General features: G+C 37.8%; 1 protein-coding gene across 2 annotated transcripts in view; it reads left to right on the plus strand.

The window, feature by feature from the left end:
- The window catches only part of LOC107668314 (pleckstrin homology domain-containing family F member 2-like), a 30190-nt gene extending 20265 nt beyond the window's left edge, over nt 1-9925 (plus strand). For both annotated transcript variants that reach the window (XM_016460154.1, XM_016460155.1), the window contains exon 2: nt 6893-9925. In XM_016460154.1, the coding sequence (XP_016315640.1) occupies nt 6904-7641 (738 nt within the window). In that variant the 5' untranslated portion in view covers nt 6893-6903 and the 3' untranslated portion in view covers nt 7642-9925. The remainder of the gene's footprint in view (nt 1-6892) is intronic.
- The last annotated feature ends 3304 nt before the right edge of the window (nt 9926-13229 follow it).

Here is a 13229-nt window from a genome sequence, read left to right on the forward strand (position 1 = left end):
ATTAGGCATAGCCTGCCCTATAGCATGGTGTATTTTTATTTGTTTTGTTAATAAAAGTTCTATGTTTTATATATAAGCTAAAGTGAGTTTGACGTTGTATTTTGTTGTTGCATTCAAGCAATTGATGCCGCACTGCCGCTAATTCAAAAGTGAAAGTAAAATGCGCGGCGCTTTTAAGCTATTTAAAAGCGAAGGAAAGCGAGGAAAATAGGGAAAATTCAAACGAACTAAAAACGAACAATTGCTTTACTAATAGAAAATTCAATTTTTTAGTTCCTGCTTGTTCTAATGAGTGATTTTTGTTTCAAATCATGGAACAGGTTTGTGTTGCTTTGATGACGCACGTGTATCTTCAGCACAGTTTGCAGTGCAGGCTGCAATATTAATAATAGTACATTTTTTGCTCTCTTAGCAATGCACATTTGACAGTAGCTTGAGTTGGGATGCAGATGTAAATTTATGTTCACTATCAAAAACAGTAACATCTGTTAAAAAAAATTATATGGTGAAATGTAATTATTCTGACTGTTTGAGTTTTATTAAAATTAACCGTTGGTCTTCCATAGTAGCAAACATTTATATCATGATAACCACAGTAAAAACCACACATATATAGCACCTCAATAGCATGGTAAAAATGTAACTATATGGTTTCTAGGTATTTGTATGAAAAACAGTAGTCTAAATCCATTTAGTAAAAAGGCACAAACGCTATAGCTTAATCACAAAAATACTGTAATTATATTATTATATCCATTATTCCTTTAATGCATTTAATACATGTCAACATTAATATAATAAAATTTGATATGAATATCCCACATTTCTGTCACAATACCCTGTTGCAAAAGCGAGGAAAAGAGGGAAAATTCAAACGAACTAAAAACGAACAATTGCTTTACTCCGAATTGCCGCTATTTTAAAGTGAAAGTAAAATGGGCACACTGCTTTTACAAGCTATTTAAAAGTGAGGAAAAGAGGGAATGCTCCGCCCCCGCGGTGATACCGGTATTACCGGTGTTGTCACACGTCGATTAACCGGTAGGAAAATTTCCTCACCGTCACAACCCTATTTTCCAGTCATTTTTCCTTAACGAAATAAATATCTTAATAGAAAATTCAATTTTTTAGTTCCTGCTTGTTCTAATGAGTGATTTTTGTTTCAAATCATGAAACAGGTTTGTGTTGCTTTGATGACGCACGTGTATCTTCAGCACAGTTTGCAGTGCAGGCTGCAATATTAATAATAGTACATTTTTTGCTCTCTTAGCAATGCACATTTGACAGTAGCTTGAGTTGGGATGCAGATGTAAATTTATGTTCACTATCAAAAACAGTAACATCTGTTAAAAAAAATTATATGGTGAAATGTAATTATTCTGACTGTTTGAGTTTTATTAAAATTAACCGTTGGTCTTCCATAGTAGCAAACATTTATATCATGATAACCACAGTAAAAACCACACATATATAGCACCTCAATAGCATGGTAAAAATGTAACTATATGGTTTCTAGGTATTTGTATGAAAAACAGTAGTCTAAATCCATTTAGTAAAAAGGCACAAACGCTATAGCTTAATCACAAAAATACTGTAATTATATTATTATATCCATTATTCCTTTAATGCATTTAATACATGTCAACATTAATATAATAAAATTTGATATGAATATCCCACATTTCTGTCACAATACCATGTTGCAGTTAGTGTTACTACAGTAAATCCATGGTAAAGCGCTGTTTAGTGGTCACGTGACTGAGACTGATCAGCGAGTAGACGCATCTGCTCTGCTGTTTGAACTTTGAGGTTAGGGGATAAATGGTCTGTGTGGCGCAGTTCAAATGAGTAGCACTGTTTCCTTCTGCTTTTGGTGCATAAACATTACATTGAACATTTATCGAACTCTTGTTATTTTATCGAGGAAGATTATATCGAGATAATTATCATTACCATTTTATCGCCCAGCCCTACTTTGTGGGCAAAAATGCCCTCTTTCATGTAGTATTGCCATGACATTATGGCTGATTCTGTCTAGACTTTGTATTTGTCTGTAGCATAGTTGTACAGTATTTACTGACTCTAGATAGGTTAATGTGTTAATAATACTGCAGAAACATGTAAAGCGCAATGCTTCTATTACTCAAAGCACCATTGGTTTTCACTGTAGAACTTGAAACGCTAGGAACTGGAAGATGTTTAACTATTCTAAACATGTAGTATTGCCCACAGCATGTGTGGAATACCCTTGCATCAGTTTTCATTTTTATGAAGAGGAGGAAGTGAGTCAGGAAAGTGCTGCTGTGTAGGAGGTGGTGGTGTCCTTTCACTGAGTTTCAGACACACAGAGCTTCTCTACTGGCCATTATGTTATTTCAGAATGATTGCTGAGCTCCTCTGAACGTCTGTGTTAAAGATTGCATGATAATTATTCACATATTTGTCTTTTCTTTTCTGGTTGGATATCATTAACCCCGACAGTCTACTGTTGTTTCCCAGACACCAACTGTTCTGTGTCCTGCGGGTATTGAAATTAAAAGCATAAAGGATTAATGCTCCATTAGCCATCCCACAGCTGACTAGTCGATTGGTGAGTTGTGGTAAAACCCTCTCTGAAAAGTTTCATCTTTTAAATTCATTCATCCCCTTTAGCCATAGATACTTGGACAAATGTCTTGTGGCTGTTGCATCATATCATTTTTTGGGCATCCCACCGCAAGCGATATGTTTTTTAAGACACTTGTGCTAAAAATACTCTTAACCTTTGAAAGTGTCTTGAGACCCATGCATTCTTTTCAAGTGACACTTCTTTTTGGCACTTGGTGAGATGTTGTCTGATATGGTGTTACTGTAGCAATTTAAATGTACATATTTGCTGACATTAAAGGAATAGTTCACCCAAAAAATCATGTCATCATTTACTTATTTCATGTTCCATATGACTTCCTTTATACTGTAAAGCACAAAATACTTCTGTGGTATTTTGTAGAATTCTTCATTAATTTTTAACCTTACAATTAATGTCATTGGGGTCCAATACCCCAGTAAGTGTGTATGGACACAAAAACACTTTTGTGTAGCATCTTTTGAAGAAAGAAGTCATACAGGTTTGGAACATGACACGCCTTTCATTTAGTGAATTATCCCTAGTCTGTCACTAGTAGTAGCTCTAGTTGGGGAAGATTAGTTGTGTGGTGATGTTTCCTGCTCAGGGGGTGGTGCGATTGGAGGAGATTGCATTAGATAAATATGTGGTTTGTGTTTGAAGTTGTACACAGGCAAGCTTGCTTTTTCAACATCGAGGTCAACGTGTAGGATGTATTAAATGTCATGGCAGTCCTCTCTTGGTGAAGGGGCTCGTTTTGTGTGCTCTGTCATCAGATTACAATATGATAGTCCTAACAGGGGCAGAACTGGGGTTTACCTTATCCATGGCATCATGGAAATACGCCCAGTATTGTTTTCTGGTCTCTTAATCCCCTATAGCGTTTAACTCATCTTTTACTGACTTATGAGTTCACCAAGCTTCACATTGATACCCTTCTTACCCTCGGCGTCTACAGTACAGACCTTAGATTTCTCTTTTATTCAAACACGCTGTATCTTGCAAACCCAGTTGGCGTGACACTGAGACCAGGTTTGATAATTTCTAATTCACAAAGAGGAAATGAGTTGATACCAAAGTGTGTAGCTTTTGCATGACTCTAAACCAGTGTGTGTTCGTCACAATCTGCACTGCCATCTGAAGCAGCCTGGTAAGCTCTGGATTATGTCATTTGTTTACGTCGAAAGGCAAGTGAATAACAAGGGTGACACTGCAGTATTACACACTAGCTAGATTTTAGCACCTGCTTATTAAATTAATCAGTAGCATTATGAGATGTATATGTCATCTGCTGCCACATGTTGTTTCTTTTTAACTAGTGCATTTCATTTCTTAGACCAGCACAGATGCGACTGAAGTGGCAGACAGACAGAATGTAATGTGAGAATGATCAGATCCTGTTGTCCTACCTTGAAAAGCTCATGTAGCTCTGTTTCTCTCTGACGCTGTGAAAAGATACCTTGTTATAATGTGGTGATCAAAGAAGCAGAGTTGGTTTAGACTGATTGGAGGTTTACTATTAGAGCTGCAATTAATTTTGATGATCTGTCGCTTTTCTGTGATAAACTGGAAAAAACTTTTATATATTTTACTTTTATATTCATAATTTTATTGTGAAAGCATGTCAGTATACATCTTAACTCGTGCTCTCTGTCAAACAATCTGCAGATTGAAAGATATTACAAAAATAAAAATGCCCACAATGATCTATATTGTTCTGCAGGAACACTCATTTTTTCCCCTTTGAACAGACTTGTCTGTCTTGTGATGATGTATGAGACCACTCTTTATTTGCAGTAATCCTGTATTAGTCATTGCTAGTCACAAAAATATTGTTGGGTAGCCTTCTCACTAGGATTGTGCCGATAGACGATAGTATCGTGTATCGAGGATAGCAGATGTCTTTGTCGATAGTCATGATGATATTAGGCTCATTTCCTATAAATGTATTATTTATTATTTGGGGCGTGGGGTGGCGATAGAGGCTATTTACACTTAGTGAAAATAGCAGTATTTTTTTGTGATATATGCTATTTACACTAAGTGCAAATAGCTATAGATTCTATTTATACTATGTTAAAATAGCAGGGTATTCTGCTAATTACTTATTGCATATAGTGGCAATTATCTGCACCTCAGCATTGTAATACATTATAAAACAGTATGCAATAACTTATTGAGTGTAAATATTAATTATAATTCAAATTATTAAATGGATGCCACCTTATAGACTTGTTCGGCATTGCTGGGAACGCCCACAAAAACGTCATAACCGTTTATGCCGTGGGGGAAAACAAACCATTCAAATTAACACGCGAAGACCTTGTTAGGTGCTTGAGCTTTACTTTTTGTGATGATTTCGATTGATTTTTGCTTGGTGCAATGTCGAAAAGTTGCTGCGTGGCGTTCTGTACCTCTAATAAGTTAAACCCGATCTGAAGATTTATATGCCAAATAAACAGACGGACTACCGGAGGTAGCACTGAGCGGGTAGCACACATTATCAGAACTCCGAAAGTAGTTACGGATATACAACGTATTAAACATATCAAGCTTAATATTCATATTTATATGCACTCCAGATAGGCTACACTACTTACCTTGCAATGATCTTTCATTAGTCCCGTCCCCCTGCACCGCAACCCAGTTCTGATGGGGCTTACAGTAACCCTCCTTCGCATCACAATCAAATAGTTCTGATGGGGCTTACAGTAACCCTCCTTCGCATCACAATTGAATAAATCTCACTCCCTGATATTCATATTATTATACACAATCCCTTACGAAAATTAGCAATGGTATTACTATAGTAAAAGTATAGTAGGCCAACCATGTTTTTTTTGGCATTTTTATTACCAATTGTAGCCTATAACCACAGTTTTCGTACAGATACCATGGTTAAACTATGGTTAGTGTAGCAAAACGTTGTTTTTACCATGGTTCAACTATAGTAACCATGTTTTTTGGTTGTAACCACGGTTCATTTTCGTAAGGGATATTGTCATGTTATTTTATAGGCCTATCTTTTTATTTTACGGCATGTATTTGTGAAAATGATTAAGCTATACTTACAGCACACACCACATAGAATAACGCTGCTCATTTCAAGGCGCTTCAGTGGACCTTAATGTTACCTGTTTTGTCAATGTTAAAATTCTTTTTAATATATCAATAAAAAAGTATGACAGGCTTTTACTCAAGTCTTTATCACTTTATTAAAATTAAGCAAAACAAAACGACAAATATTTACTTTCACAAGCCTTCTCGTATAGGCTTGTAGTAGCCTAAGCTGTCTTTTGCTTTCCTTCATTTTTATTAAAAATAAATGCTTTTCTGATGTGATTTGAAATTTGAAAAGGGAGAAAAAAGGTTTGCCAAAAGGCAAATTCGAACCCGAGTCGATTGATGACCATCTTTTGTAATGTTGACTAGCCCAATCACACGTTGGTGGGTGGAATTGGTGTAAATAGCCTCCGCCAACAAGGCGGGCTATTTGCACTTAGTGTAAATAGACACTCCGATTTTTTTAAATTTTATTCCCAACAGTTAAACAGTTGCCCACAGAAAAAAACAGGGGGTGCTGCAGCACCCTCAGCACCCCCACTTCCCGCGCCTATGCCTTGCTGAAAAAAAGTGTTATTTCTTCAAATAAAATCAAATAAAAATAATTTTTCTTGAGCGGTATTTTAAATCAACATTATGTTTGCTTCAGGTGTTTGTCAACTAAGGACACATTGCTTTGTTTTTTGAGTAATTGTTCACATTTACAGTCCGTAATATAGAACAAAAATATAAATTAAGAGTAGGGAATGGTTGGATGCATTATTGTGCTGTAAGTTTAATGATATCAATGGTTAATCAGGTATATGCATTGATAATACTTATATTTTAATGAAATATTCTTCTAATGAAATAGTCTTTCAAAGCATTGGCAACCTGACTTTGAAAATATGCTGATGATTTTCTCTGAAATGTAATTAAAATTAAAATTGACAAATGTGAAATAGAAGCATTTTTCACCAGTGGTGTATGACCTCCAGACTTCTCTGTGTGTATAAAACAAAAGCATTAAGTGATTCAAGTTCAAGACAAGTTGATTCAAAATGGACCAGATTCAGAGAACTTTTTAAAGGCCACAAAGAATTGGTTAAGATTTGATAAACCACAAGTGTACCTTCCTTAAGTCTGTATGTTTTTATCTCTTTATGTGTACTGATATCGTCTGAGCCATTATATTCAGTTTCTGTTCCTGCTCCAATTATAACCTCTTATTTTTGTCTTTCCCAGGCATCTGAAAGATGGTGGACCGCTTGGCGAATAGTGAGGCCAACTCTAAGCGCATCGGGGTCGTGGAAGCATGCTTTGGCACAGCAGGTCAACCGCTGGTCATTCCAGGTCGAGTGCTCATAGGAGAGGGTGTTCTCACAAAGCTGTGCCGCAAAAAGCCCAAAGCCCGACAGTTCTTCCTCTTCAACGACATCCTTGTGTATGGCAACATCGTCATCCAGAAGAAGAAGTACAATAAGCAGCACATCATCCCTCTGGAGAGCGTCACCATAGACACGGTAGAGGATGAGGGCGACCTGCGCAACGGCTGGCTCATTAAAACGCCCACAAAATCCTTCGCCGTCTACGCCGCCACAGCAACGGAGAAGTCTGAGTGGATGAGCCACATCAGCAAGTGTGTCTCGGACCTACTAGAAAAAAGCGGGAAATCTCCCACCGGTGAGCACGCGGCTGTCTGGGTGCCTGACTCTGAGGCGACCGTGTGCATGCGGTGCCAGAAGACGAAATTCACCCCCGTCAGCCGGCGCCACCATTGCCGGAAATGCGGCTTCGTTGTGTGTGGCCCCTGTTCGGAGAAGAAGTTCCTACTTCCCAGTCAGTCGTCCAAACCGGTGCGCGTGTGCGAGTTCTGTTACAAGCAGCTCTCCTCGGGCGCCACCCTCCCATCCCACTCGGACTCCTACAGCCGTCCGGAGATTTCCAGCAACAACATCTCGGACGACGACGATGATGATGACAGCAGTGACTGAGGGTCACTTTTAGGAATATTGACAATCTACAGATCATATCCCATTATTTTAGTCTAATTTTCATTCAGGGTTTGCAAAGGTTCCTGTGGCAATAACACTTTCCCAAAACAATTAGATGCCCTTGTGCATATGAACAAAAGGTTTGATGGGAATTGTTCCTGCGTATTAATGAACACTACTTGTTGGCTCTCTCTACTTTCACATTAAAGTCACTCTCATAGTCCTTTTTAACCTCTTTCATGTAGATGCATTTCTTGGCAATGGTGCTCCTTCATCTTCTTTTTAACTTTTTTTTTCCCCCTTCATTTTTTGCTACCGTATTTTTACTGAGTGATGCTGCTAGCCGCTGGAGGAAGAGAATGTTGGGTAATGTGATTGCAGGCTGTTCCTAGGCATATACTCCCTCAGGTGAAATGGTGTAGTTTTAAACGAGGAGCTGCATTTTAATGCTTTGAACAACTAACCACTAACAAACCGTGAAAGCTTGCGTTCAGGGGTGAAGATCTTCTGTTTCTCACTTTGCTCAGTATCTAGTAATTGCAAATGACAAATCAGATAGACGCTACTAAGCTTGTAAATGCATGTATATAATGCTGTGGTGCAGGAAGTCTGTTGCAAAGTTCATCTGACAAGGTCATCACTGCCTTAGTGCCTTCTTATTTATCCCCAGGATCGAGAAATTAGAAACTATTTATGACATTCTTTGCTTTGAGACACCGGCCTTTATCTGATGGCACATCGCATGACGTATTCTGTTGAGAGGTGCACAGGTACCATTGAGTGACCATTTTTTTGTAGTTATGGTTTAGTATGGTCAACAAAATTAGTTGAGTCAACAGTTTCAGTTGAGTATAGTTCAAATCATTATAATATCTCTGTCTAAATAGCTATTGGACATTCCCATGATTCCAGCTGTAGTATTTTGTGACATCCTGCATCTGTAGGCCACATGCCCTAAACTATGCTGTTATCTCTCCAGCCATGATTTCAACTCTATACAAATTAGCATGCGGCCTACAGGAATCACTAAGACGAAGGGCGTGCTATCCATTCCGCCCGCCCTCTCTCATTGGGTTCTTTGTGTTAGAGAAGTCACATGTTGGGTCTTGACAGTCAATTCTACATGTTTTGAACGGGAATCGAAAGCATTATGAGGAAGCGACTGTCACACAGCCGCCTTTTGTTTCGTTTTTTTATGGCTATTCGACACAAGAAAAACTGCACTAACAACTTTCCAAAGTGGTGTTGTTTTAATAAATGACTGTTAGACACTATAGAGAGATACAGTAGTATATTTCATCAACGATCTGCCAGGTTTACAGTGGTTTTTACTTCTACACAAGTCAAGCTGGTGGGAGAAGAAGCTATACTGCTTGAGAACTCATCTCAGTACTGAATACTTGATCACCTGTTAAGATGGCATATTTTGTTTGTGTCAGAATAAAACTGACATTGAACAGGGATATTTAATTAACCTAACTCTGGCTAAAAAGTCCGCTCAGACCATCTAGTTCAAATGCAGTTACAGATACACTTAAGTGAAAAGTATTTTTTTTTTGCTTTTACACTTTTATGTGAGACTTATAAATAGGTTTACAGTGATTGACTCAAGGTAATTATCTAATCTTGCTTTTGGAATGTAACGTTAGATTCCAGGATAATTGTATGTGGCATAATGTTTGAGTTAATGAATTGGTCTAATCGTTACAAATTTAACCTGAGATGATTTGTTTTAATTTTACTTGTATGTTGTAATATTCTGCTTCAGTTGTAATATTCTGAGATGATTTTGTTTTTGCATGTTGTAAACTTTTGTGTATATATATATTTTACTCTTAGTTGGGCTTGCTGCTTTTAGTTTTTTTTCATAGCGTTTCCGTGTGGTTCATGTGTGCATTTCCTGAACACCTCTGGATCGGCTACCAGCACTTTACTCTCTCTGCAAACCACAAGAGAGGGGTGGGGCCTGATTGGGGAGGGGCTTGGGTAGGATGTGGGCGGGGACTACATGTCTTTACAAATCTGGCCTTCAAATACAAGAGAATAGATCGGAGTAGAGGATAATCAGGATTGACATTTACTTTCCATTTGTTTCCTTTTGTGATTTCTTGAACATGTAATTTATGATTCCCTTGTTCTTGGATGGATTTTGGGGATTTTCTGTTTCTTGTACATTTTTGCCATTTTTAATTCTCATTTAAAACTGAAAGGGCTGAAAACGGAACGTAATCCATCATATTATCATTATTAGATACTAATTTTGAGAAATATATGCATCGCTTAACCTCTTGTGTCTTGTCTTCTGTAATACGTGCCAAATATAAGTACCAACGGCTCAGCATATGCTACAGAGAGTATTAATGTCACTAGAAGTAGGACTTACTGGGATAGGAACCAAACTGAATGCTTGCACACCGCCGGGTTTGTCTGTCATTGTGATGGATAATCTATCTGTTACAGTTTAGTCTATTTGTGTCAGCCTTTGTATGGTAATCCATGCCATGTGCGGCAGTGTGGTAAGGGGATTGCTACGCTACTTGCTCTGTCACTGGGGTAGTGTGCCATTTAAATTCTTTATTTGACATGATTCCTTCTTTTGTGTTTGATTAGCATTTGTTCTGAAACTTTTGGCCTATGATGGTCACAAATGGTCCCTGAAATCTAGCTCTTTATTCAGAATAATTAGCTTTTTAAGGAGTCAGACCATTATGGTGTTAATGTCACTCTCTTGGAACAAATCACTAAAGCCTGAAATATAAAAATCACACATTTCTATGCTGCTGATTGACAAGCATGGAAATAAATGGGTTGCTTAAACCACTCATTTGTGCTGTGGTGTGACATGCATGACTGTCAGTAATACTCGGTTATTTGCCACTTAATTCCTTCATCAAATCGACAAAAAAGTGTTAAGAGGTATGGCATGCTTAATCGCTGTCAGATTTGTGGGAATTTTTAAATTACCCTGACCACCAAACCGTAAAGAATATTTGGGTGTGTCTATAATTATAAAATTGTTTCACTGCGGATCATTTTGCTGTATAATAACCTGAGGGCCCTCAGCTGCAGATGTTGAACCCTTCTGCTCTGCACATGGGGATTATGCCGCTGATACAAGTGATTAAATATCACGTGCATGTCATGAAGCAAGAAAAATCTCCATAATACAGTTATCAGTCTGGGTATATCTTGGGTTAAAACAAGTTTACACGCTAACATGACCTTTACATTTTTGGAAAACAAAACCAATGGCTTAGCGCAGTCCTGCAAACATTTTAACTGACCATATCCAGAGTAATCTTTGGGCTTCCGTGCTAATACACAAGTAAAATTGAACATATAATCACATTTAAGACTCCAGAAACAAGATGTGCGCGCACTGCTGGTGTCGAACATATTTTAAAGGATCATTAAGATTATAAGATTACTTTCTTCCATATATGACTTTTCTTCCGTGTATAACTTTCTTCCCTAACCTGTATGACTTTCTTCCATTAAACACAAAAGATGTTTTGAGGTTGATGATCACATTTTGAATCATATTTCAAGAGGACAAAAGTACTATAAAAGTAGTTCCTTCTACAATAGTTCATGCTGAAATGGTAGGCTAGGCCAGTGGTTCCCAACCCTGGTCCTGGAGGCACCCCAACACTGCACGTTTTGCATGTCTCCTTTCTCTGACACACCAATTTAAGGTCTTGGAGTCTCTACTAATGAGCTGATGATCTGAGTCAGGTGTGTTTGATTAAGGAGACATGCAAAACATGCAGTGTTGGGGTGCCTCCAGGACCAGGGCTGGGAACCACTGGGCTAGGCTATAATGTTCCAAATATGAATAGACCGACATTTAAGAAGTTCTCTGAAAATCCTGCCCTCCCAGTAGCTTTCAAATCCCAGTCATGTTTTTGTGTATTCAGATTTGTCTTGTGGTCTGACGTCAGTGACAAGTTCCTGATATAGTTGATTCTGCTATGAAGACTAGATATGGCGTCATAAGGCTTTGAGTCATATGGACTGCTTTTATGGTACTTTTTTTGTTCTATGGGGAGGCTTGAAGGCACCTAGTTACTATATACTTTCGTTAAAGCAGCATGGACATTCTTTAAATTTACATTTTTGTTCCATGGAAGAAAGAGATACTGAATTGAATTAGCATTAAGGATGAGTAAACCATGACAGAAGTGGTGAACTGTCTCATTAAGGACTGAATGCCTGGAGGGAAAATAGTGTATATGCAATTCAAGCAGCTTACAAATTGTTAGTTATTGCAAACATACAAATTCATGAAGTGTATAATGATATTCCAAGTTGAAGTTCGAAACTAAATTGAATTTAATCCTTCAGCTGAAAAATCCAAATAGAAAATTTTTGATACTGCTGCATAAGCATCAGTTATTTAGTTTGACAGAATGCGCTTCTGGTATCAGATGAATTTCAATGAGTTTGAGTTCAGTCTGTGTGTAGTTGTGGGTGAGAGGATAGAAACTCGTAGAGCATGTCAGATTGGCTGAGATTCATCATGACAGTTTTACAATGTGCTTCATAATGACAGCTAAAGTGCGCCCCCTGCTGGCACCGGAGAGCGGTGGACTTTTTTTGGAGAAACCTTTGACTTTGTCCAGATTTTTTATTCTGTCCAGGAACGACCTACTTGAGCAAAAAGAGTGTAAAGTGAGAAACCATTTGATCTGAAATTGATGATATAGTTATAATAGACTGGTGAGAAAAATTCTACTCCAATAATGGTGTGGCAGTCAATAATTGTACAGAAAATATATAAATATGGTAAAATGTGTATAGACTCTGTAATCAGAATTTCTGCTTGTCAGAAAATTATAGAAACAGACTATGCCACAGAAATATTGGTCATGGATATGTATATACTCTTAAAAATAAAGGTTCCAAAAGAGGGGTTTCACACTGATGCCATAAAAGAAACATTTTGGGTTCCCCAAAGAACCTTTAAATGAACAGTTCTTGAAATAACTGTGTGTGTGTGTGTGTGTGTGTGTGTGTGTGTGTGTGTGTGTGTGTGTGTGTGTGTGTGTGTATGTATATATACACACACACACTTTTTTTTCTTGGTGTGAAGAACATTATAATAATCTAAAGAACCTTGTCACAAAAGTTTGTTTATAGTGGAAAAGGGTTCTTTAGATTAAAAGTTTTATGCAATGGAAAGTTTTCATGGATGTTAAAGATTCTTCACGGAACCACCGATGCCAATAAGAATTTATTTCTCATTGAATGTGTTACTCAGAGCTACTGCCCAAATTGGATGTAGGTGCATTTTAAGGCAATATCGGTCCTTGTAGGAGGAGTGGAGCCCTGTGCTTTAAACTATAATGGTCCGAAGGAAAGCACCCACACACTGCAGGATATGAGGCTTTCATCTGTGTTTTCTATAATATATATATATGCATGAGAGTAGGAGGAAGATCTTTTTTCCATTCCTTAACACCCATCATTACTATGCAATAGTCTGCTTTATGACTGCACAATTTAGAACTGTCTGGGCTTTCTGATATTACTTTGGTTTGTGTAACATGCGGCCCCCTATAGAGCACTGCACAGGAGGTGTCATTTTT

Source organism: Sinocyclocheilus anshuiensis, unplaced genomic scaffold (genome assembly GCF_001515605.1).
Source record: "Sinocyclocheilus anshuiensis isolate Anshui unplaced genomic scaffold, SAMN03320099.WGS_v1.1 scaffold1623, whole genome shotgun sequence".
Classification (NCBI taxonomy): Eukaryota; Metazoa; Chordata; class Actinopteri; order Cypriniformes; family Cyprinidae; genus Sinocyclocheilus; species Sinocyclocheilus anshuiensis.